Source organism: Prionailurus bengalensis, chromosome D2, assembly GCF_016509475.1.
Source record: "Prionailurus bengalensis isolate Pbe53 chromosome D2, Fcat_Pben_1.1_paternal_pri, whole genome shotgun sequence".
Lineage (NCBI taxonomy): Eukaryota > Metazoa > Chordata > Mammalia > Carnivora > Felidae > Prionailurus > Prionailurus bengalensis.
In genome coordinates, this window is record NC_057351.1 from 71415256 (window position 1) to 71440477 (window position 25222).

A 25222-nucleotide genomic window follows, 5' to 3' on the forward strand; every position below is an offset into this window, starting at 1 on the left:
TAAAGGGAGAGAAATCTTGATCTGCTACTGCTGACGGTGTCTTACTCTTTTGCTTTCTGTTTTCCTCTTTTCCTTCCTTCCTTTACACTCACCTCCTCTTCTTCCTTTTTATTTAAGCCCATAAGCATTTATTGTCGGGTATTGAGATAGCTCCTGAGGCATATACAAAGAAGAGATGTGTTTTTCTTTTCCCCCCACAACCTGCTTAGAGGAGCTCCCGGTTTCGTGGGCTACCATTCGTAATAATGATAACTCCCTCTATGGCACATTTACTTCATTCCAGGTGTGTTTTATATATCACTGCATGTAATCTTCACCACCATCTGGGGAGGGAGTCATTTGACAAGCCCATTTTACAGATAGGAACAAAAGCTCAGCATGGTTAATTAGCTCGCCAAGTTCACACAGCTAATACATGACTGATCTGGGATTCAAACCGGGTCTGTTCAGATCCAAGGCCAACGTTTATTGCACAATAATATTCTCTTCCTAGGGAGGGGGTTGGGAGATACTTACCACTGCACTAACAAGCATGTGATCTTCCCTCTTCTGCAGAAAGATTCTCTGAAAGTGTGTGCATCACAGTTTGATTACAATTCGTAAAGGCATACACCGAAAGCGTGTAAGGATATTTAAAGCACAAAGGCTATGATTTAGATCAGTGCTACTTAAAAGCCTGACTTACAGGCCAGCACCGGCAGGTGAACTATGTATTATCAGTCTGTGATGAGATAAATACAGAAATTGGGAGCAAGCGTTTAGGAACTTCTATAGCAACTTGAGAGAGTACTACTAATAATTATATAATCAGACATAGTAATATACAGTAATGAGGATGATGATAATACAATGTAGCATTCTATTTTGGGGTTTTTAAAAAACATTTATCTTTTCTAGTACTGCATTTTTATTGTATTTTAACAAAGTCTTATTCTGCATAAATTGGCCATTAGAAAAAAACTGGTCCTTCACCACACATAGTTTGAGAAGCACTGGGTTAGGTCACTGTGAATATAAGTAAGTAAAATTTAAATGCCATTAATAACCTATCAGTGTGATTTTCCAGACATACCACTAGGAAGCCCAGAATAGATCTTTTCTCCTTCCTGCACTGTAAACCGCTAGCTGACTACTGGACCTGCCGTTGTGGCATCTGGCAGGATCAGGCCACTCAGGAGCATGTCTGTCCCCAAACTCCTCTCGCAGGTGCCTGGAACCAAGGGGGTTTTCAGGAGCTGCTTGATGAATGTTGACTGGAACAATTAGTGACCAGTGACCCATGAGGTAAAAAGTCTCTTCTGAGTTTTAACTCCTATTTCTTGGGGAAAAAAGAATTAAGTGTGGACATATCGGTGAACCTTCCAGCAATTTGGATCAGGGGACTTAGTGACAGACATGGAGGACGCATTGAAGTGGTACCATTGACATACTAGGTGGATTCACAGTTGTGTTCTTCATCCCACGTCGGTGGAGTATTTCAGGGAATAATACAAGGCTGTAAGATGATCTCAGGGCTCTTCCGTGGGCAGAATATAGACCTATAATTTGGTACTTGGAAGGGACATCCTGGACAATTTATGTACCCAGGAACCAGAATTGGCTTATTCATGACTTTGAAGGGAAGTCATGCATTTAAGGATTTGGTTATTGCAACTGGTGATAAAATGCTGCTGCTGGCAGAAAGTGTTATTTTATGAAAGCTTTTAAAAGAAATCTCTCCCCACACCCCGAATGATAATATATTGAGGACTTCAATTGCACGTGTCACTTCCTTATTTTCAGAGCAGTGTCCTGGCCATGAAAACATCTTCTGCGTCTAGTGACACCTTAACCGAAGTTGATAGGGTTGATTTTCCGCTGGCCGGCGACAAGCATGAATCCTTCATGGAAAAATCTGAGCTATGGAGTTGTTGCGTGGCTTCCCTGCCCCCAGAGACCAGCAGTGAGCGCACAAGACTGCTCTTTTATCCGTGACTAAGGAAGCTAACGGGATGACTCAGGGGCCAGGGGAAAACAGGCTCTAGGGATTTCTCCTTTCAGACCCCTAAAATGGGAGGAAGAGTAATGGCAGACAAAGTCACAGAGCAGATTAGAATTCTCTTCAGGCAGGTTACAAAGGTGCACTGACAAGCTCCGTGCGGTGGGGGAGATGAGGAAAGGAAAAGTCTCATAGCAGCTTTCAGTGCCATTTATCAGAAGAGAAAGTATCTCTTAATAAAATGACACCATATCTAAAAATTCTTACCTGGCCCCCCCATCTGTCATACGCTACAGTGTCTACTAAGTATGCCTTCATAGTAATTTCAGAAAATAGAATTTACGTTTAGGATGTATGTAAATATTAGATACATACGTTTAATAAAACAAACTGGCTTGTTTTAGACTCTGAAATGAAGCAAGGCTACAATTTCATATATGAGTTTGGTCATCTGTTTGATGAATCACGCAGACTGGCAACTTTACGAACACTGTAAGTACCCCAGCTTCCTGATGAAACATGGAATATGTATTGTATACTATAGATAGGAGGATTTCATTATTTCAATTCATTTTTTCAAATGATACACACACACACACACACACACACACACACACACACACATATAGGGAGGAGGAGGGGGAGGGGGAGATGTTCCCCCTGGAATAGTTATTTATTATCAAAGATAAATTTGTTGGCTACAATGGGGTTCAGGATATGCTACCCCAAAATATGGTACCTTGGCATATTGAATATCTTAAGCTGAAGAAATTTGAGAAAATGGCAGCTGCAGAAAGGTCACTCTGACCTTCCCCTGCTCATTCTCTTTCCCTGAAAGCCAGAGATAAATCTCCCATGTGAAAAGTACCCTCACTGAACCAAGAGGAAGGAAGACATTCTTATCACTAGAGACAGAGAATTTGGGGCTGAGAAATCTGTACAAACAAACCCTCTTAAACTAAGCCTTATCTTTCTAGTTATTTCTTCATTATTTACTACCTCTACCAAATCCCTTTGTCTTGTCAATTTTTCACAAAGTTATTGTTTCTTTGTCTGAAAGGTATAAAAGCTTCCTGCTATGACCACTTCTTCAGGTATTCCTTCTCTGGTGAAGATCCCTGTGTACATGTAAAAATTCAGTACCATTTGTAAGCTTTTTTCCTGTTACTCTGTCAGTTTAATTTTCAGATCCAGCCAGGAACCCTATAGGATCAAGGAAAACTTTTTCCTCCCCTACAGGTGGGATATAACCTTTAGCAGGATAGGCTAAACTGAGTCAATTCAACCACTGACAAGGTGTCATGGTTAATTCACAAACCAGGTATTAACTGGGTTCCCACGTTACAGCTTAAGAAACAGATCAAAGCCCAGCAACATTGAGTATGACCTTAACTGAACTGAGAAAGAATTGTCTTCTTTCCTTTCAGAAATGTTTAAAAGTAGAAGTAAATTTTATTTTTGGAGAGAATGACCAGGGTGTTCATGGTTAATTAGTACTCGTTCAAAGTAGGGAGGTAGAATAGAAAAAAAAATAAGAAAAAAAATAACATTTATTGTTGGTATAAGATGTAGATGAAGGTCAGAACTTATTCTTGAGGTTCCTTTTTTGTAATTTTTTTATTTTTTATTAAAAAAATTTTTTCTAACGTTTATTTATTTATTTATTTTTTTTTTAAATTTTTTTTTCAACGTTTATTTATTTTTTGGGGGGGACAGAGAGAGACAGAGCATGAACGGGGGAGGGGCAGAGAGAGGGAGACACAGAATCGGAAACAGGCTCCAGGCTCCGAGCCATCAGCCCAGAGCCTGACGCGGGGCTCGAACTCACGGACCGCGAGATCGTGACCTGGCTGAAGTCGGACGCTTAACCGACTGCGCCACCCAGGCGCCCCTAACGTTTATTTATTTTTGAGACAGAGAGAGACAGAGCATGAACAGGGGAGGGTCAGAGAGAGGGAGACACAGATTCTGAAACAGGCTCCAGGCTCTGAGCTGTCAGCCCAGAGCCTGACACGGGGCTTGAACTCACGGACCGTAAGATCATGACCTGAGCCGAGGTCAGCCACTTAACCGACTGAGCCACCCAGGCACCCCTTGAGATTCCTATGATAAAGTTGATGGAGTAATGAATGCCTAGTATATTATATGTAATTCAATGTCAAATAGTAAAAGTACTTTTAGAATTTCCTACTGAAGTTTTACTTTTTCTGAAATGTTTGTCCCTACCTAAGACTAACCACAAGAATCAAGAAATTTCTGGAGCCAAAGCATATCTGCATAACCAAGAAACTTAGATATGCCTTGGCTCCAAAAGGAGAACATATTTTTATTTTCTAACTTAGCCAAAACATTCAGATGTTTTTTAAATTGTGGAATAGATGTTAATCACAGATTAGGAGGAATATATCCAAACATTCTTCAGGCAAAAAAAAAAAAAAATCAATCATACATTTAAAAACCTGTAAAATATTTAAAAGGAAGATTATGATTTTCTAAATTCAATTAAGTAGTAATAGGAAAGGTTGAAGCCTTCGGGAGTTTTCAGATAACAAATGACGGGGGGCGGGGGGCATAAATCCTTCTTCCTCTGATAGCTTCTAAGCATAGTCCAGGCTAAATAAGCGGTTCTTCATTCAACCTGTTAATGGGAAACATCCATCACCTCTGAGTTCAGCCTTAAAATCGTCCTCAAGTGGAGACCATTATTAAATGTTTAAAGAAAACTGAAATTACAGAATGACATTTCCCCAGCTTCTGATAGCACAGATTAATCAATGAAGACAATTTGTACATTATCTTTGGAATGTGAATATAGAATGGTTTTAAATATTCCAAATCCTCAGAGCCTACTTAAAAGCTGATACTGATCACACTTTCTCCATGTGTTTATAAATGACTTTATTTGCACCAGTGGTCAATATGAACGTTATTTCACGTGCCTATCACAGAGCAAATGCATAACAAACATTTGTTTTACAAATGGATGAACACATGAAGGTGAAGAAACATAAAAATGATCAAATCTACTATGTTACTTTGGCAGCATTAAAGATAGCATTTGGCCAATCCTAGAGTAGCCTATTCTATTGTGTTTGTAATTTACCTAACATGTATAATCACATATATTTTGTTTACATTAGACTATAAATATTTCTATTTTAATGTCATTTAATACAAATTCAATATTTATAATTGTGTATATTGGTTTAATTTAGAATTTATTAAATATCCTTAATGTACCTTGATGACAGTGTGTACATTGTAGGAATCAATTATGTCCCTTGAGTGAATGTTCTGAGAGTTCAGGAGTAATTATAGGGATCTCTTTATGGACCTAAAAAGCACACACACACACACACACACACACACACACACACACACGTCAAGTACTTTTATTTTAAACATTGTAAAATATTCCTATCATCTTGAGTCTTTCTGTATCATGTCCCCGCTTTTTCATCTCTTGGCCCTTAAATTTTTTCACAATTGTTTAACTTGAACTGCTACACTAGGGGAGAGGGGGACTGCCATTTTCCTTTGCTTATTCCTGTGAAAATATACTTTCTTGATGGAGAGGTCCTATGAGCCAGCTAATGCACTGGCAGGTGAAGTAGCTTTTACTGCCAAGTGAGTCAGCTGAGATGGGAACGTTAGTTTATTTGAATGGACATGAGTTGACAATGCTACAAAGAGGTATTGGTATAGCTTAATGGAACGAGCTGTCAGGAAAATGTAGGTTGGGTATGGTGTGATTGGCAAACATCAAGAATGTTTCATGTTTGTGAGTTTCTCCCTTTCCTAACCTAGACTGTTGTCTCTTGGATTCCTTTGCTGAAATGCAAATAATTAACAATTATCAGGTGTGATATTAGATTAAAATTTCTGATAGTTAAATGTTTTCACCTACATAAGTGGTACTTTTATTTGATTCAACATCAGACCTTCCTAGGGATAGTTCATCAGATTACCTTGTTACGGAACTGAGAAGAGAGAGGACAAGAAACCTCTGAGACAGGGAAAGATCTGGAGTATGAAGTGTTGCCCAGAGTTGGCCATGTTATCAGGACCCATGACACCTCTGTCATTCTAGACATAATAATTCTGTTATTGCTTCCAAGATTGTGTGTCTTACATGGCTATTTTATATCCATGTAAAGTTTATATTGCACTCATGTAAGACTCAGTGTGGACAGAAATTTCCCAAATTTGTTCATTCAGGTTGATTCAAAGCCATGTGTTCTCTGACCTGTCCCTGAAAATTAGTTTTTAACATCTAGAATTTAATGTTCACCTCTATAAAAATCATTTAAATTCAGCTTAGTTCTCCAGCCTCTATAGACTGGTTAGTGGTTACTGAATACTGGTTAAGATTATGAACTTTGGAGTCAGGCAAACCTGGATTCTACTAACTCTAACTGACACTTATTGGTTATTGGAACCTTGGCAAACTGCTTACTCTTTTTGAGCCTCAATCACCTCATCATCTCAGAGTCATTACATGAGTTCCATCTGGGTTACATGAATTATTATGCTAATTCTGCACATTCCAAAGAAAAAACTAGTCCTTGACTGGTTCCAGGGAGATAACCCCTCACCCTTGGCATATCCAGCCTGATAAGAATATTTTAGTATGCCTGAGGTCTTGGACTACACCATACCAGTTGGACAAGATTGTTTATGCTAACAAGACAACTTAGGGTGATCGCCTATTCTTGTATGCCTGAGGCCCTGGGCCACATGGTATCAGTTGGATTTCTGGGGGCTTGGAGACTGTGTAGCTGAGGTCTGTCATGCAGGTACTATATGTCTATATGACAGATCCCCAATTAAAACCCTGGATACAAAGGCTCAGAGGAACTTCCCTGAGGGGCAACACTTCACACATGTTGTCACATTTTATTACTGGGAGAATTAAGTGTTGTCCTTGTGCCCCTACTAGGAGATGATAACTAGAAGCTTGTGCCTGGTTTCTCCTGGTGACTTCATCTTAAGTGTCTTTTACTTTTGCTGATTTTGATCTATATCCTTTCACTGTAATAAACCATGACCATGAGTATTACAGTTTTCCTGAATTCTGTGAGTCCTTCCAGAGAATCCATTCTGAGTTTGGTCTTAGGGACCCCCCCCCAACACACACACATTCATTTATGCTATACTAGCTATATGCCCTTGGTCAAATGATTTAACCTCATTTAGTTTTATTTTCCTCATCAGTACTCTATTTTCTCCATAAGCATCCCTTAAGAATTACTCTAGAAATTCCAGGAAAATGTAAAGTGCCAGCCCATAGCAGAAGTATAGTCAACCAAAGTTAGTTCTCTTAAGCAATCTCTTTCGCAAGCTGACCCCAAGATATAATTTCTGGACTAGGAGATCTAACCTCAACTAGTGTGGAAATGTCTTCTTCCAAACTCTTCAGCTCTCAGGAACATCATTCTCCTCTTATCAGTTGCTGACTTCTCCCATTTTCATGCAACTTTCTTGATCTTCTCTAAAAGCTTCTTGTTTTCTTTCAGCCTTCCTTCCTTCCTTCCTTCCCTTCCCTTCCCTTCCCTTCCCTTCCCTTCCCAAATCATCTGGACTTTTCTGGCCTTACTCCTTCCTGCACGTTTTTGATATTGTCTCGTATTAGTCTTTTATTATCTGCTCCTTCTTTAAAAAAAATTCTTTGCCTAATTAAAAATTTCAAATTATTACTACTATTTTTCCTTAATTATTAAAGAAACTTATGATCAAAATTAAAACATTAAAATATTTATGAAAATATTTTAGAAAATAAAACTGTGTTTTAGAATTCTGCCTCTAAAGAAACCACAAACATATTTCCTTTAGATACCTCAGTTCACAGCAGAGTCCAATCAACCACTGGTTTCTTTAATTACCTTCCTTATTAGGATAATTTTCTTCTCTAGTAGGATAATTTGAAATGGCAGAAGGGGTGTGTGTGTGTGTGTGTGTGTGTGTGTGTGTGTGTGTGTTTGGTGAGTTTTCCAGGTCTCTCAAATCTCATGCTACGAGACATGCCCATCTGTTTCCTGAACTTTAAAAAAAAATATGCCTTTCTCAAGGCCATGATATGAATTGGAGCATCTCTGGCTTTCTCTTTTTGGTTACCAGGAACACCCTTTTGTGTTTCAGTTTTTATTATTATTTTTTTTTACATTTACTTATTTTTGAGAAACAGAGTGAGACAAAGTGTGAGTGGGGGAGGGGCAGAGAGAGAGGGAGACACAGAATCCGAAACACGCTCCAGGCTCTGAGCAAGCGGCAGCACAGAGCCTGATGTGGGGCTCAAACCCACGAACTGTGAGATCATGACCTGAGCAGAAGTCGGACGCTCAACTGACTGAGCCACTCAGGCACCCCTGTGTTTCAGTTTTTTAATTTAATTTTATTTTTATTTTTTAATTTTATTTATTTATTTTATTTTAAATGTTTTTTTTTTTTTTTTTTTTTTTTTTTTTTTTTTTGAGACAGAGAGAGACAGAGCATGAACAGGGGAAGAGCAGAGAGAGAGAGGGAGACACAGAATCCGAAGCAGGCTCCAGGCTCTGAGCTGTCAGCACAGAGCCCGACGTGGGGCTCGAACTCACGGACCATGAGATCGTGACCCGGGCCGAAGTCGGACGCTTAACCCACTGAGCCACCCAGGTGCCCCTGTGTTTCAGTTTTTTAATGAGGGTCTTGCACTATATGGTCTATAAGTTCTCATCAAGCACTATTTTTCTAGGAGTCTGCTATCTACAGGAACTTGTACAGGTGAACAATTGGAGAAGTCTTTGTAAAGAACAGCCTTCCCAGGCATACATGCATATGGTAAGGAGCAAAGAAGTGTCCCAAGAAGGCAACCGTGGTGGAGCCCGTGGGAGGTTTAGAATCGAACCTGAAAGTGTTACCAATTTTTAAGTCCCATTATTTAACAATCCTTGGAGAGGTGACTGGGTTGAGGGCAGCATAGAAGCTGGTTTAGAAAGTTAGGGTCTTATGAAATAGCATGAAGTGATTGTATTCTCTCTTTGCATCAGTTCCATACACACGCAAAAATGGAGATAAAAGCATTGAGGTAAGCTATGCTTGTTTTACACTCGAGGTAATAAGCTATTTTATGTGTTCAACACTCTACTTTTCTGGAAACTGGCGCTCACTCCCCTGTACCTACATGGTTTCTGCTGGAGCTACCACGATTATTCATTCAGTTATTCAACAACTACTTACTGAGTGCCATATGTGACACTATTCCAGGCTCTGGAGACATAGCAATGAAAAAAATATACAAAAAATTCCTCATGGAGCTTACGTTCTGATGGAGGAAATAAGACATTAAACACAATAAGTAAATATTTGGTATGTCGCATAAAACGTGCTATGAGAAAAATTAAGCAGGAACGTGAACAAGGAAAGAGTAAGGCACAGAGTGAGAGAAGCACTATGTTCTGTAGGTGGCCAGGAGGGACTTCATCCAGGAAGTTTTTGGAATTAGATAAACAGGATGGTTTAAACTAAGACTGTGGAATGAGGAGTAGAAAAAACCCAAAGCCTCTTAGAAGCAAAAGGAAGCATGAAGACACAAGAGAGAAATGTGGCAGAAAAAGAGAATGTGGGTGGAGAGAGAGAACCCAAGAGAGAACTTTTCAGGTTCTGCATAATGTCCCTGTATACTATAAATCCTTTTTCTAAAAGCCTTTTGATAAATTTTAGACTGGATCAGTTTCTGTCTCTCCCACCTAAAGGATCCTAACTCACACCCATATTAAGTAACATAACTTGTAAATTCAAGGCTTCCCCAATGTGGGAGATGTTGGTTACCTCAGAAGATTAGAGCTCGATGCTTCTGATGACAAGGACACAGATTTGATGGCAGAATAGAATTAATTGTGCTGTTCCCTAGCATTCCAGAAATAAAATGTGCAAGAAATGTCCACTTTTCTGTTTTCCTTTAATCAAATTAAGTCTGATTCTGCACTGGCATTGTGGAAAATTCCAATGGAAGCATTATTTTTCACCTCTACTTCTGTCCTCCCTCCACTCTCTCCACCCTGGAGGCACAAAAGAATTAGGGAAGCTTACTCATGTCTAGACCACTGGGGAAAGGCTCTGTAATCTCCAAGTTGTTATTGTTCAATTCTGCTTTATACTTTCTCTTAAAGTCCCTGACTCTCTGCTTCTTGCCAAGAGGAGAGTACAGAAATCTGTGCTGAGGTTAAAGGAAGCTTTGCTCCCTGGGTGTAGTTAACCCTTCTGAAGTTGTGGTATCTTTCTGGAAAAGGAAAACTCGTGAAGCAGGCTCAAGTATCCAGTCGGGTAATCATGGGACCTGTAAAGCATTCCGTTTCTCTCTATTCTCTTCAGGCCTCCAAGGCACCCCCAGGCATGTTTTCTTGCAGTTTAGGCTTTTGAATAGACCATAAGAGTGACTCCCACTTCCAATTCAGCTTTCCACCTTGCAAAAACTCCCCAAAGAGCTTTTTGGCCTTTCCATTTGTGGCATAACATACATAACAGAAACTTTCCCACTTTAACCATTTGTAAGTGTACATTTCTGCGGCATTAAGTACATTTGCATTGTTGTGTACCCCAAAGATTTAAGAGATTCTGGTGATTGAAATGGGGAAGAATGACAATAGAAATAAATACTTTATTTGAAACATTGTTCTTTCATTACTTGTTGAGTGAATGGGGCAAGTTCCATAATTGCTAATTTTCAGTAGCAACGAGGCATTATTAGTATACTAGGTTCTTATTTATTTTTAAGAGAGGTCGGGGGGGGGGGGGGGGTTGGAGAACATGAACGGGGGAGGGGCAGAGAGAGAGGGAGACACAGAATCCAAAGCAGGCTCCAGGCTCTGAGCTGTCAGCACAGAACCTGACACAGGGCTCAAACTCTCAAACCGTGAGATCATGACCTGAGCCAAAGTCAGATGCTTAACCGACTGAGCCACCCATGTGACCCCAGTATATTAGGTTTTATGGTATAAGAGGATGATGAGGAGAAAGGGTGGCTGTAAAGAAACTTGGAGAAACTAAAGAAAATTAATGTGAAACTTGGGGAAACAACAGAGCCAAATTTTATCTGTTTCACAATACTCATAATACCATTTAATGTATCTGAAGCAGAAGTAGCATGAAGAATTTTTCTCCACTCTGCCTTGTGCCAGGATCAGAACAACGTTCCTGCATTTTGATGGATATGTAAATAACTTTCAGAGAGAAAGTCTCAAATCAAAAGTAAAGTTTAATTTTATGAATTGCCATAATGCCTTTTGATATCTAAGCCGTGTATTACTCAGGGATGCAATCCACAGAAGAGTTAGTATTAAAAATCTTACAATTATTACGAATTACAGTGGGGGTGATAAGGGGCAAGGTAAGGTGGACAGGAGGGCACCAAAATAAGCCCAAGTGATTTAGCACTGGCTTGGCCTAGAAGTTTCTTTTGGGAATTTGAAGAACTCGTATCCATTTATTCCTTCACGAATATTTAGTTAAGTGCCTACTCTGTGTGAGGCACTGGGGATACAACAGTGAACAGGTGAATAGTTTCCTTTCTTTAATACAGCTTACATTTAGGTGTATTTTAATTCTGAATCGTGAATCCTAGAGCACCATACATCGAATGAAGCAGTGATCCCAAGGAGCCATGATTCTTCACAAACTGCAGCAAAGACAGTATTTTAAGATTTCTATTCTTGGAAGCTGGGTCCTCTTACTAGTTCTGGGCAGGTGGGATGCAAAGAGATTGCCCGTCGAATATATACACAGACTTTGTGTTTGGGCTCAGCAGTTTGGGACTGGAACTCCGAATCACACCTGCAGCTCTGAACTAACCCGACCTAAGAGACATATAGGAGTACAGGAGAAAAAAATACTCCATGAGAGCCCCGGGAAGGCGCAGCTACCCCCAGCCTGCCGCAAAAGGCCATGGACTACAATTCCCACATGCCCTTGCGACTGCCCCTCCCGTCAGCACAGCTTCGAAGTATGGGAAAGATGGAGGGACGTCGGGCGCACTCCTGTTGCGTCATTAGCGTGCGACTCCAGCTACAAAACTGGTCTGGGTTGAAAAAGTATGGCAGCTGCTGAGGCGGCGGTGGTATCGTCATCTTTGGAAACAGACACGGCCCGGGTCCCTGAAACTGCAGGAGCAGCCGCAGCAACGGCCGCCACCTCATCAGCGACGGCTGCAGCCGCGGCGGTTGCGGCCGCCGCCAGGACCGGATCCGAAGCCACGGCCTCCAAGGCCGCTTTGGCTACTAAGCTGCTGTCCCTGAGCGGCGTGTTCGCCGTGCACAAGCCCAAAGGGCCCACTTCAGCCGAGCTGCTGAATCGGCTGAAGGAGAAGCTGCTAGCAGGTACCGCAGCCCGGGTGGGGACCAGGCTGAGGCGGTCGTCGCGAGAGCGGAAGCCGTAGAGAGCCAATGGGCTTTTTTTTTTTTTTTTTTTTTTTTTTGCGTGTTTGTGCCTCAAGAAATAAAAGGAGGGTAAAGGGTAGGATGACCACTGAATTAGCTCTGGACAGACATCTGGGGCATCTCGAGCTTGGACTTGCCCTGACGTGAACTCCTGTAGCCTGGTTGGCAGTTGTCGTTCTCAAGGGAAGAACAAAAAACAAAACACAAAAACCCCACACTTACACAAACACATCTCTTCCCTTGGGCAGGCCGGCCAATATTCTGTGATCTGATCGCCCAGGAGCCTTTTCTTTGGTTCACGTTGATGAACCTCTCCTGAAGGCAGAACTGGCTCTCTACCCCCAAAGTTGCCAAAGTTGCATCCTTAAAAATAGTTTGGATATGCATATATCACTTAATTAACCAAGGCTTTAATGCAGTGGTTTTCACATAGTGGGCATAGGAATTATTTGGAGTCCCTTGTACAAATGCAGATTCCTGAAACCCAGAGGTTGTGATTTTGAGGTTCTGGGGTATTTTTAGGAAACCATTTTTAAAGTGTTGTTCCGGGTGATTCTGTTGTAGGTAGTCTGCGGACCGCGTTTTGAGGAACACCATAACTTAAGAGCATTCTTTTTGTTTCTTCACGCGCACTGAGGGAATATCAGAAAAGCCTGCAGGATCTCTCAGTTCATCAGCCCAGTAGATTATTTCAGACAGTGGCATCCAGGAACCTTAGATTTATTGGACACCTACATTAAGCCAGATCTATGCTAGCCTATAGAGAAGTGAAGGTGAAAGATAACTGTCTTTTCTCTTAGCTGTGCTCAAAGCATAGACATTCCTGCAGCCTTTGGTGATAAAACTATGTGGCAAATTCAAGGCTGTCCTGAATTTGGCTCTGGCCTGTCTTTGCACATGGGAAACTTTCTTCTTAACATTGTTTGGAGTCCCTGGGCAAAGTTTATTATACTTTTTTTTTTTTTTGATGCAAAAACATTATGCTTATAGGAATTTGTTAATTAAAATGGACACAATCCAGATTCAGATGTTTAATGGCAGTAGGTACACTCTTGCGGATGTTTAATTGCCGTGTTCTATCTACTCGTTCTTTTGTTCCACTTTCCTTGCACTTTGTTACCTGTAAGAATGGGTCTTACAACAGGGAATGTTAAGGAAGGGTCCTTCAACAGGGAATGTTGAAGGAAGGAAATGCATCCAGAGCAAGCTTTGTGGTGTCATCATAGGGTTGTTTCCCTCATAGAATTGCTTTCATTTGGCCTGATTTGTTAGCTACACTGCGACTCAGACAGATTTTCATATGATCAAAGCCATACCCCTGCCTTCTGGTGAATCTGCCTCCAAGCCACTGAAGTTTCTTGTTGAAACTTGGTTAAAACATTGTTTCAAGACTGCGGCTAGGCTATCTTCCAGAAGCCTGTCACTCGGATGCAGATATTCTCATTACTCCATTTCTATATTGCTTTGATTGGTCTATTCTGTATTTATGTTAGCTAGACCAGGCTTTCCCAAATGCCATTGTAACTGGCTGTCAGAATTACCTGGTAAGATTCTAAAAGACACAGATTCCAAGGCACCACATTCTGATGCTAGCCAGGTTTGACACCCGCTCATTTAGACCACCGTTAATGGAAATCGCCTCTATTAACATTTCTGGCCTTTCCCTATAGTGATTCATATTATACTAAAGTCCTTCCTCTTCTTTGTCTATCTGAATCCTTCAAGGCCCAAAACATTGGGAAAGACCTTAACAAATATTCTTCCATAAATGTTACCGATAAGGTGAACAAAATTCCAATAGAGGTGGTGTGTCTTTGGACTTGAAAGAGGCAAATTTGGACACAAAGGGAAGAAGCAAACTTGGGGGCCTTCTTACTCGAAGGAGTGTCAAGTTGAAAAATCCAAAGAGTTCTCCAAAAGTTTTCTATAAACTTATAGATGAGAAATCCATAATGCATTACGAGTGAAAGGTGAAGGGTTCGAAACCTGGACCTAGGCTTATGGGTTTGTGTTACAGCAGCAGCCATGCCTTTCCAAACATGGTGATATAATCAGAGAGGGGCCTTAGGACTGTGTTCTAACACACTGTGTTCTGTAATTACGTGGTCAGGCTGAGCAGCCCAGCACATCTTTTGGCCATCGAATCTGGCTTCTCCATTATTGTTCAGCTTCCCTTCTTTTCCTTTCTCTGTTCCCTCTTTCCATTTTCTTTGGCTCTCTTTTTTATCTTCTTGGTGTCAGTGGTTATAAGGGAAGTTTGATGGGTTTGGGAGATGGAGATCAATAGAGCTGTTCTGCTCCTGCCCTTTCTCATTTGAACTTTAGTAGCCAATATTCTATCAATATGTTGATATATATAACAATAATACTGCTGAAAATAGTAATAATTTATTGTCAGAATGTCTTGTGGTTTCCAAAGCACTGTCAGATAACATGATTTCAGTGTATCTTCACACTAGGAGGATGAGAGGGGCCGGGTTGGCATTTTCTTAAGTCTCAATGCTTCAGAGGTTGAGAGGCAACCTAACTGTTACACACTTCCCACATAACCTTTTGTTGAGATTAGCTTCTTGAAGGAATAGTGAGGATTTTGATTTGGAGCAAAGGGCAATGAAGATACTTTGGGAACTTAGCATTCTTAGAAGTAGCCGTGTGAGAGGTACTCCCGACATTAGGTAACTGGGGGCACCAGCAAAGAATACCGGGAAACAAGAGAGAATTAGAAATGAAATTGAGGACCTGTAAAACTAGCTGCCTATGTAAGAACTAATTTCTTTTCATCATTCTCCAACAGCTCACTATTACTAGGAATTTACTAGGTGTTTCAGCGTTAGCCTGGATCTTTGCTCATGTTTAAAAATTTTTTTTTTCCCTTCGGAAATGAATTCTAGATTCTAAACAACTAATTTTGGGATACTATTTCTTTGTAATTTAGGGAGTGTCTGTACATTTTTAAGTATGTTCTTTGCTAGTAATGTTATCATCTTAATCTGTTAAGTTTCTGTAGTACTTTTGTTTTGAGTATTCCATCTACCCTCACCCCTTATTATAGAGATTCTATTTCATTTTTCTTGCTAATTGCTATTTCTCATCTCAATTACTTTCATAGAAGCTGGAATGCCTTCTCCAGAATGGGCCAAAAGGAAAAAGCAGACTTTGAAAATTGGACATGGAGGGACACTAGACAGTGCTGCCCGAGGAGTTCTGGGTAAGAGATGTGAATGGAAGTTTGATGTAACTATCACTTATTATAGAAAGAAATATCGGAGTGCCTGGATGGCTCCGTCAGTTAAGCATCCAACTCTCGATTTTCAGCTCAGGTTATAATCTCATGGTTCACGAGACCAAGCCTCCATGTGGGCTCTGCGCTGACAGTATGGGACCTGCTTGTGATTCTTTCTCTCCCTCTCTGCCCCTTCTCGTGTACACATGTGCTTTCTCTCTCTCTCTCTCTCTCTCTCTCTCTCTCTCTCTAATAAATAAACTTAAAGAAAAAAAAGAAGAAGGAAATATTGATTGAGAACAGATAAGATTGACTAAAGCTATGCCATTTCCAGTCTGCTTTGGAGTATTTTAGATCTACTGGATTTATAATGCCGTCTTCTAAAGAAGCTCTGAACTGGTACAAACTGTTAGAAACTTTTAGAAATAGCCACTTTTGTGTGTGGATGGGACTTTGAAAAAGGGTGTTGTATCTGTGAAGAAGAGCTAACATGTAACATAGCAGGTCTGAAATCGCTGTGTTTAGAAAGGCCTGCTTACAAGGCTTGCCCTTGGAAGGCATCTGGGAACTTGGATTTTGAGAGTGTTCCCTCCCTTCTCTATCTGATAAGGGTGCTTGCTGTCCCTCGGCTGTTGGTGTGAACAGTGTGGTTTATGTTGAACACCTGCTTTCCTTTTAGGAGCCTGGAGTTTTGTCTTTCCACTCAGGCAGATGTGCCTGAGTAACCATCCCTCTCATCCCCTCCAATAAGAACTTTGGGTGCTGAGTTTCCAGCAGGCTTCCCTGAGTGGGAACATCGCACACATGTTACTGCTGTTTACATTTTGGAGGAAGGAGCATGCTCAAGTGTCCCGCTCATAGGAGGAAGAGAGAATAAGGAAACCCATGCATGAATTTCTCTGGTGTCCTTTTCCCATTTGATCCTGCCGTGTAACGTTACTATGTTACATTGTAAGTCTTAGCCATGTATGGATCTTCCAACATGGGGTGTGGTCATGGGGATTCCTGATAAGACATTTGGCTCTTTTTTCTGCCTATATCACATTTAATCTCAGAGTACAGCTCTCTTGAGAAAGTGAGCCTTATGGTTCCTGAGAGGAAGTCACACTTTCTTTTGGAGATATAGTGAGCATCTTATTGTTTGTTGAGGCAGATTGGTAGAATTGATTAATGGGAGAAAAATAATTTATCCCTGTTTATTTATTTATTTATTATGCCTCTGGTTGAGGTTCTAAAGTTTACCTTCATGGACTGCTAAAGTGTGTATCCACATAGTTTATGTGGTACACACTTTTTGTATAACTATGTCCATAGTCACAAAAATACATAAGTTAGGATTCCTATCCCTACATCCTACAAAAAAACTTCAATAGGACAGTATTTACTTTTTACGAGGTCTCGTGTTTTGTATTTTATTGTTTCTTTTTTTTTTTTGAGGTTGTTGAATCTCTATTTATTTTAATTTTATTTTTTAAATTTACATCAAAATTAGCATATAGTACAATAATGATTTCAGGAGTAGATTCCTTAATGCCCTTTACCCATTTAGCCCATTCCCCCTCCCACAACCCCTCCAGTAACCCTCTGTTCTCCATATTTAAGAGTCCCTTATGTTTTGCCCCCCTCCCTGTTTTTATATTATTTTTGCTTCCCTTCCCTTATGTTCATCTGTTCTGTGTCTTAAAGTCCTCATGTGAGTGAAGTCATATGATATTTGTCTTTCTCTGACTAATTGCACTTAGCATAATACCTTCTAGTTTCATCCACGTAGTTGCAAATGGCAAGATTTCATTCTTTTTGCTTGCCGAGTAATATTCCAGTGTGTGTGTGTGTGTGTGTGTGTGTGTGTGTGTGTGTGTGTGTGTAGACACACACACGCACATACCACATCTTCTTTATCCATTCATCCATCAATGGACATTTGGGCCCTTTCCATACTTTGGCTATTGTTGATAGTGCTGCTATAAACATTGGGATGCGTGTGTCCCTTCGAAACAGCATACCTGTATCCCTTGGGTAAATACCTAGCAGTGCAATTGCTGGGTCGTAGGGTAGTTCTAGTTTTAATTTTTTGAGGAACCCCCATACTGTTTTCCAGAGTGGCTGCACCAGCTTGCATTCCCACCAGCAATGCAAAAGAGTTCCCCTTTCTCCACATTCTTGCCAACATCTGTTGTTGCCTGAGTTGTTGATGTTAGCCATTCTGACAGGGGTAAGGTGGTATCTCATTGCGGTTTTTGATTTGTATTTCCCTGATGATGAGTGATGTTGAACATTTTTTTCACGTGTTGGTTGGCCATCTGGATGTCTTCTTTGGAAAAGTGCCTATCCATGTCTTTTGCCCATTTCTTCCCTGAATTATTTGTTTTTTGGGTGTTGAGTTTGATAAGTTCTTTATAGATTTTGGATACTAACCCTTTATCTGATATGTCGTTTGCAAATATCTTCTCCCATTCTGTCGGTTGCCTTTTAGTTTTGCTGATTGTTTCCTTTGCTGTGCAGAAGATATTTATTCTGATGAGGTCCCAGTAGTTCATTTTTGCTTTTGTTTCTCTTGCCTCCGGAGACGTGTTGAGTAAGAAGTTGCTGTGGGCAAGATCAAAGAGGTTTTTGCCTGCTTTCTCCTCGAGGATTTGATGGCTTCCTGTTTTACATTTAGGTCTGTCATCCATTTTGAGTTTATTTTTGTGTGCGGTGTAAGAAAGTGGTCCAGGTTCATTCTTCTGCATGTCGCTGTCCAGTTTTCCCAGCACCTTTTGCTGAAGAGACTGTCTTTATTCCACTGGATATTCTTTCCTGCTTTGTCACAGATTAGTTGGCTATACGTTTGTGGGTCCATTTCTGGGTTCTCTACTCTGTTCCATTGATCTGAGTATCTGTTTTTGTGCCATATTGTTTCATTTTTTAAAATGTTGGTAATCCACTACATTGATTTCACAATACACTAATGGGTTGTGCCTACTGGTTTATAAAATACTGTGCTACGGTGTCCAATCCATTTTATTAGAGCTAAAAAATTAGATACAAACAATAAACCCAATCTAAGCTATCCAAAGGAAATGAATGCTTATTTAGGAGAAAAGAATAAAATTGATGAAGAAAATTCTATTTTTCAAGAAAGTTAGAAACAATGTAGGAGTTTGCACTTTCAAAACTTACAGTTTTTATTTCATTCACATTGGCAAAAATATCTTTACTGAAGGTGTAAATAGATTTTTAAAACACTAGGAAATCCATTTTCCTGAATTAGAGAACTTGAATTGGCAAATTCTGACAGTTATTGTTTCTTGCCATAACTAATGATAATCATTTATTGAACAACTTACTATGTGTAAAGTCTTCAGCTTAGGACATTCATAAATTATATACTTTAATCCTATTGTAGTCCTATAAGGTAGATGTTATTATTTGTCATTTTACAGAAGAAGAAATGAAAACACAGAGAAGTCATACATGGTCATAGTTTTTGGCAGAGTCAGGATTTCGACTCAGATGTGCTCAGCTCCAAAGCTTCTGCCCTAACCCGGCATGGCAGATACCTGGCTGGCCCTTCACCCATCCTGTTGCAGGATTACTGATCAGTCACCGCATTCTTAGCGATTGGTCCTACAACTGGCTTCTCCGTTCTTGATCAGTTCAGCACTCCATGAGTTGAAGCCTATTTGCTGTAACCATTCTGTTCTATTGTTTTCCAAGGCACAGCACCAAAATATAAGAAGAGACATGATAAGGTCTGCTGTGTATTTACGAATGGACCAATTGTATTAGTTTCTGGTGGTTTTTACTCATTGGTATGCAGAAGATGATGACATTCAAGGCAGTGAATAAATAAGTTTAGTTTTTACCCTAAGCTAAGGGATCTTGTTGAAATTTCCATTTTAGAATTATGAAGGACAGGTATTTGGCTGAGATTTGTGTGAGTGGAATAAGTTGCATTGGAATTAATTTCCTGTCTGGAGGCTTAATTTATATTTGATCATCCAGGGATTTATATGATGATATAATCTGTACATGTGTCAAATGTATTAATTTTTCTTCTAATGCCTGTAGTTCCCAATGAGGAATAAAGTTTAAAAAAGGTAGGTATTTAGTCACAGAATAAAGGATATTCATTGTCTAAACTAGTAGTTCTGGAGACTGTTAGAAGTTGATTTTTGTTATATGGTAGAATAAACACTGGGTTCTAATCATGAGTCTGTGAACTAGCTGCTTTATTTACTAAGTACACACACCCCGGGAAAACCTATAATCTCTCTGAATCTCCATTTGTTTATCTCTTGAAAGGGGTAACATCTACCATAACTCTCAGCAGATTTATGGAAATACCATACAAAATATTCATAACATAATGATATATGCTGTACTCTGTAAAGTGCTTTATAAAACGTTTTTTAAACAAAACTGAACCTGTGTGAAAAAATGTACTTTTACTTTCAACATATAGACTGTTTTTTGCTGTTTTTTTTTCCTTTGTAATATTAATGGTACAGATTTAAGAATTTAGCTGACAATTTAAGATATAACCTGAAATTTAGGTTTATAATTCTGTTAACCTATGTTATATATGGTATATATGACACATAATTTTATAAAGAAGGCTTGCAAGATTCTCAAAAATCCTGTGGTAAATAGAATAATGACTCCCTAAATATGCCCATGTCATAATCTTCAGAATCTATGAATATGTTAGGTTCTATCACAGGGGGGCATGAAAATTGCAGATGGAATTAATGTTGCTAATGAGCTAACTTTAAGGTAAAGAGATTATCTTGGAATATCCAGGTGGACCCAGTGTAATCACAAAGGTCTTGTGGACCTTGGTTTTCTTGGGTATAAAATGAGAAGAAGGTTAAGCTGGATAACTCTAAGATGCCTTCTTGTTTCAAATTCTATCATTCTGGATCACTGAACTAGCAGAGACATCAGCGTTTCAACCATGGTAAAGTCAAACATGTCAGCCTACGCTGAGACACCTGCACTGTGGTTGATAAAGCCACTGTGCTCATCCTTGTGTCTGAGAATGTGTGCAGTTTGTTCTTTTTTTAGAATGTACTTCTCTCTTCTCTGTATGTTCAAATTCTAAACATCCTTTAAGGCAACTCAAACTCTGTTTGAAATGCTTGAAAGAAGCATTATCTGGCCTCTTTAGCAGTTCAGAGTATTCCCTTCCTTGACCTTCTACAGCAGTTATGCTGCGTTCATTTTGACTCTTAATCATATATTATCATACTGCTGTTTAGTGTTATTCACTCATTATGCACCATTTTTTTGAGCACTTGGCAATTTCTCTTATCTGTATTTTATTTTCCCCATAAGGTTATAAACTCTTTCAAAGTCAGGAAATGTTCTGTTTCATCGAAGTGTTGTTCTTGGGACTGTGTACATAGTACATAGTAGCTGCCCCAGAAATATTGATTGGGGATTCTTGAATGGAACAAAATTGGATTGGATCTTTGTTGTTACTATTATTAATGTTTATTTATTTTTGAGAGAGAGTGAGCGGGGGAGGGGCAGAGAGAGGGGGACCGAGGACCAGAAGTGGGCTCTGTCGACAGCAGAAAGCCCGATGTGGGGCTCGTACTCAAGAGCCCTGAGATCATGACCTGAGCCGAAGTTGGATGCTTAACCAGCCACCCCGGTGCGCTGGATCTTTGTTGTTATTTTACAAAGTTTGTGCCTGGACGGCAGCAGCTGTCATCTGGAGAGCACTGTGCTCAACAGAAGATACTAAAGGCATACAGTTTTTTATCTTAGTCTTTGAACTAGTATGATTCTACCGTAGAAGCTTAGAGAGGGTTTGGGATGATTTTGTATAGGGGTTGAGATTTGAGCTAGGTTTCAAAGGATGAATTTTGAATAAAAAAGTGTTGGTACCGTAGACGTTGGGACCCAATTGAGTATTTTTGGGGGGGCTTTGTAGTGTGCAGTACAGGTTATCGGAGGTGGTTATGAAATGGTATGAATTGGAAGAGAAAGGGATAGAATGTAGAACAGACTGGTATTGGTTTAGGCTAATTCAGGCTCATGACAGTGGGAAGAAAGTCTAGATGAGTCAGGTAGCCGAAGGATGAAAAGGAAGGGGGTCCGCTGTTAGAGAGTCTGATCCGAATTTTAACTCTACTATTTACTAGTTGTGAGATTCTAGGCAACGTTCTTAGAGTCTCTCTCTCAGTTTCCTCATCTATAAAATAGGGATAATTGTATTATTTTTTAGCATTGTTATAAGGATTAAATGAGCCAACAAATGGAAGCATTTAGAGTGGAATTTGATACATGGTAAACTCAATGAATGATATCCACTGTAAATATTCATAATAATTCTTTCAGCTTGCCAGGCATTTCTCCTTGTTTTTTCTTGTAATTCTGAATTGTGGTGTTTATATTGTGTTCTTTTGCAAAGTCACATCCATTAATGAGAAATACTTCAATTCTTACAAAAGCTTCTTGCTCTTAAGTGCAGAAATCATCGTAAACTCCCATTCTCACCTGGTGAAATGTGTTGTCATAAGGATAAATAATGTTTGAAATTGAAGAGATAGGTGGGCCATTGTTGTTTGGGCCTGTTTGGTTGACCTGTTATGTTTCTGTTTTCTTGATTGTATACTACTGGACACGAATCATCTCTAAATGGTTCATTAGCTATGATGATGGCTTTTGGTTTGCTTGGTAATGAACTCTGTCAAAAGGCTTTTATATACCGTGGTTAAATTGTGCCATGTATTTTTCACTGATGCCCATATAAAATTCCAGTGAGTCTTTGGAGATTCTTCTAAAACTTCATTATCTAATTGTCTAGGTTGAGTCTTCTCTCACGTTTAACACTTCGAGAGGAAAAGCGTGTGTCTCCCATAGTGTCTTCAGAATGTCTAAGTTGCATGACAGGTTAAACTGATTGGAGTAAGAGGAGCCCTCTAATTATGCTAAATAGATGTTCCCTCCAACTTTTTATTATACGTGCCAAGAAATTGTGACCAAAATATATAGATATTTTAAAAACCTAGTTTTCAGAATAGAGTGTCATAATATTTCTTTCTTTGGTTTATAGTGGTTGGAATCGGAAGGGGAACAAAAATGTTGACCAGTATGTTGTCAGGGTCCAAGGTAAGAATACTGGAAAACCTTTGTTTTTCTTTTTTCTTGAATGTTTTTAATGACCTATGTTTTGGATTTTGATCAATTAAAAAATAAACTGTGTGCATTTATAGGTGTCATTCCTGAACATTAATTACATGTCATGATATCTGAGATTCGAAATGTTGAGACTGTAAATTGGAAATTTTTTTTTCAATGTTTGTATATTTTTTGAGAGAGAGACAGAGTGCGAGCGAGGCAGGGGTGGGGTGGGAGCAGAGGCGGCAGAGAGAGAGGGAGACACAGAATCCAAAGCAGGCTCTAGGCTCCGAGCTGTCAGCACAGAGCCCAATGTGGGGCTCGTACTCACAAACTGTGAGATCATGACTTGAGCTGAAGTTGGATGCCTAACCAACCGAGCCACCCAGGCACCCCTATAAGTTGGAAGATCTTAATTGAAAAGCAAATTGATTTATAGAAGCAAAAATTCTGCAGTGCCTATAAGTTTTAAAAATTATACTTTTTATATAAATCTGTTTCTTAGATGCAAGAGAACTTACAGATCCTAACTTCTATTGGTAGGGTTTTTTTTTAACCTTGGAATTTTTATAGAAACAATACCACTTTGTAACCCATGCACTTTTCTTTTCTTTTTTTTTAATGTTTTTTTAATGTTTTTATTTATTTTTGAGACACAGAGAGACAGAGCATGAGCAGGGGAGGGGCAGAGAGAAAGGGAGACACAGAATCCGAAGCGGGCTCCAGGCTCTGAGCTGTCAGCACAGAGCCCAACGCGGGGCTCGAACTCATGGACTGTGAGATCATGACCTGAGCCGAAGTCGGATGCTTAACCGACTGAGCCACCCAGGCGCCCTTCCCATGCACGTTTCAACCAAAGACTTGCTTTGTTTAATGGTTAGAAAATGTTTACTAAAGAAAAGTGAGGCTTCTTTAGGATGATAAGTTACATCATTCATCTGTGAGCGTTACCTTGACTAAATCCAAAAGCACATTTTGAGGCATTTGATGGGAGAGAGAGGAAGCGTTATGCAGGGGCAGGAAAAGCTGTAAATCTGTGTGTCGCTTCAGGCATTCAGTGAGAATCCTCACGCAAAACCCAAAACCTCAGGGCAGAAGGAGCATTGAAACAGGAGTCAACGTGTCAAAGGGATTAACCTCTCAGAGCCTCTCAGTTTTTCATTAGGAAGAATGATTTGATCCCCTCTACATGTCTCTTCCAGCTCTAAAAGAGACAATAGTATCTGTGTCCTAATTAGCAGTGAGGTGCTGGTTATAATAATTGGGGCTAAGGACCAGTGAAAATGCCTTTGGGGGGAAGATTAATAAGCTGCTAGGTGGAGAAGAATTTCGGCAAGTCCCTAGACTAACCTTTTATTTAATAGTTGGTAAGGTGAATTTGTCACAATTGCTTCTTAAAATATCTATAATGGTCAAAGACTGTTTTAAAAAAAAGCTTCCAGTTTGTTGCAGACTAATTGATGACTTTTGTAAAATATAATTTAAATGTTATAGCAATGTCAGATTGCTAAGTACGTTTCTCAGCAGCCTCGTTTTCTGAACTCACCTCATCGTAGACACACTTTGAGTGGCAGCGGCCTAAGTAAGCTTTTCTTAAAATAAAAGCCCTGGAGAACACACGGTCTTTGATAGCCCCTTTTTAGTTATCAACTGGAATAGAAACCTGTATCTTTCAGTTGGAAAGGATCTTAATACCTCAGATAAGTGTAAACATTACAGTGTGGCTTGCTGTGTAACCTTTAAAATGTTGGTGTTGAAAAATCACAGAATACCAAAATTGTGTTGCAATGGCAGAGTTTGACTGTTTTGCTAAATTTGTACCTTTGTGCTTAAATACCTCCACATGAAGTCTAGAATTTGTTTCTGATACAGGGTTTTGCCGTTTGCTTAATATTTGTTTCTTCAATATCTAAGTGGTTACTTTGATACAGGATTATGGATGATTTTTCTTTTCTTTTTTCACTTTATTTAGTATTTTCCCAAATCTTTACAATGAAGAAGTCACTTTTATAATAACAAAAAAGATATGTTTGCATTAAGGATTTGTTCTTTTTCGAATATTCATTATTCACCTCTCCCCTCCTCTGGAAACTACAAATACAACACAGTATTGAAAGGTTTTACATAAAAATTCCAGGCATATTTCTAGAAATATGACCGGAAATATAAATACATCATTGGCTCTGGTTTAAGCTTTATTTATCACAAAGCATTTTGGTATTCAGCTTAGAAAGCAGAATGTCATACAGTGAAATTGCTGATCCTCAGATGACTGTATCCCAAATAGAAAATCCCAGGTGCCTCTTATTACAGAAACCTAGCTCTTGGGTGCCTCACATTTCAAAAGTAGGCATTATTATCTTATTAGCTATTTGTTTTTTTATACTTTTAATTTTAGGTTATGTATCTGTTAAAAAGATAAGTCATTTAAATTTAATTATGTGGAATATTACATTTTTTATCAAAAGTAGTTAAAAATTGTTAATAAATTAAAAATTTTTT

At 39.4% G+C, this 25222-nt stretch overlaps 1 protein-coding gene across 1 annotated transcript in view; it reads left to right on the forward strand.

Annotated features, from left to right (window-relative positions):
* Positions 1–11999: 11999 nt before the first annotated feature.
* Positions 12000–25222, forward strand: part of TRUB1 (TruB pseudouridine synthase family member 1) — a 35308-nt gene continuing 22085 nt past the window's right edge. The window contains exons 1-3 of the mRNA XM_043597647.1: positions 12000–12327; positions 15497–15595; positions 22656–22711. Of these exons, the coding sequence (XP_043453582.1) occupies positions 12045–12327; positions 15497–15595; positions 22656–22711 (438 nt within the window). The 5' untranslated portion in view covers positions 12000–12044. The remainder of the gene's footprint in view (positions 12328–15496; positions 15596–22655; positions 22712–25222) is intronic.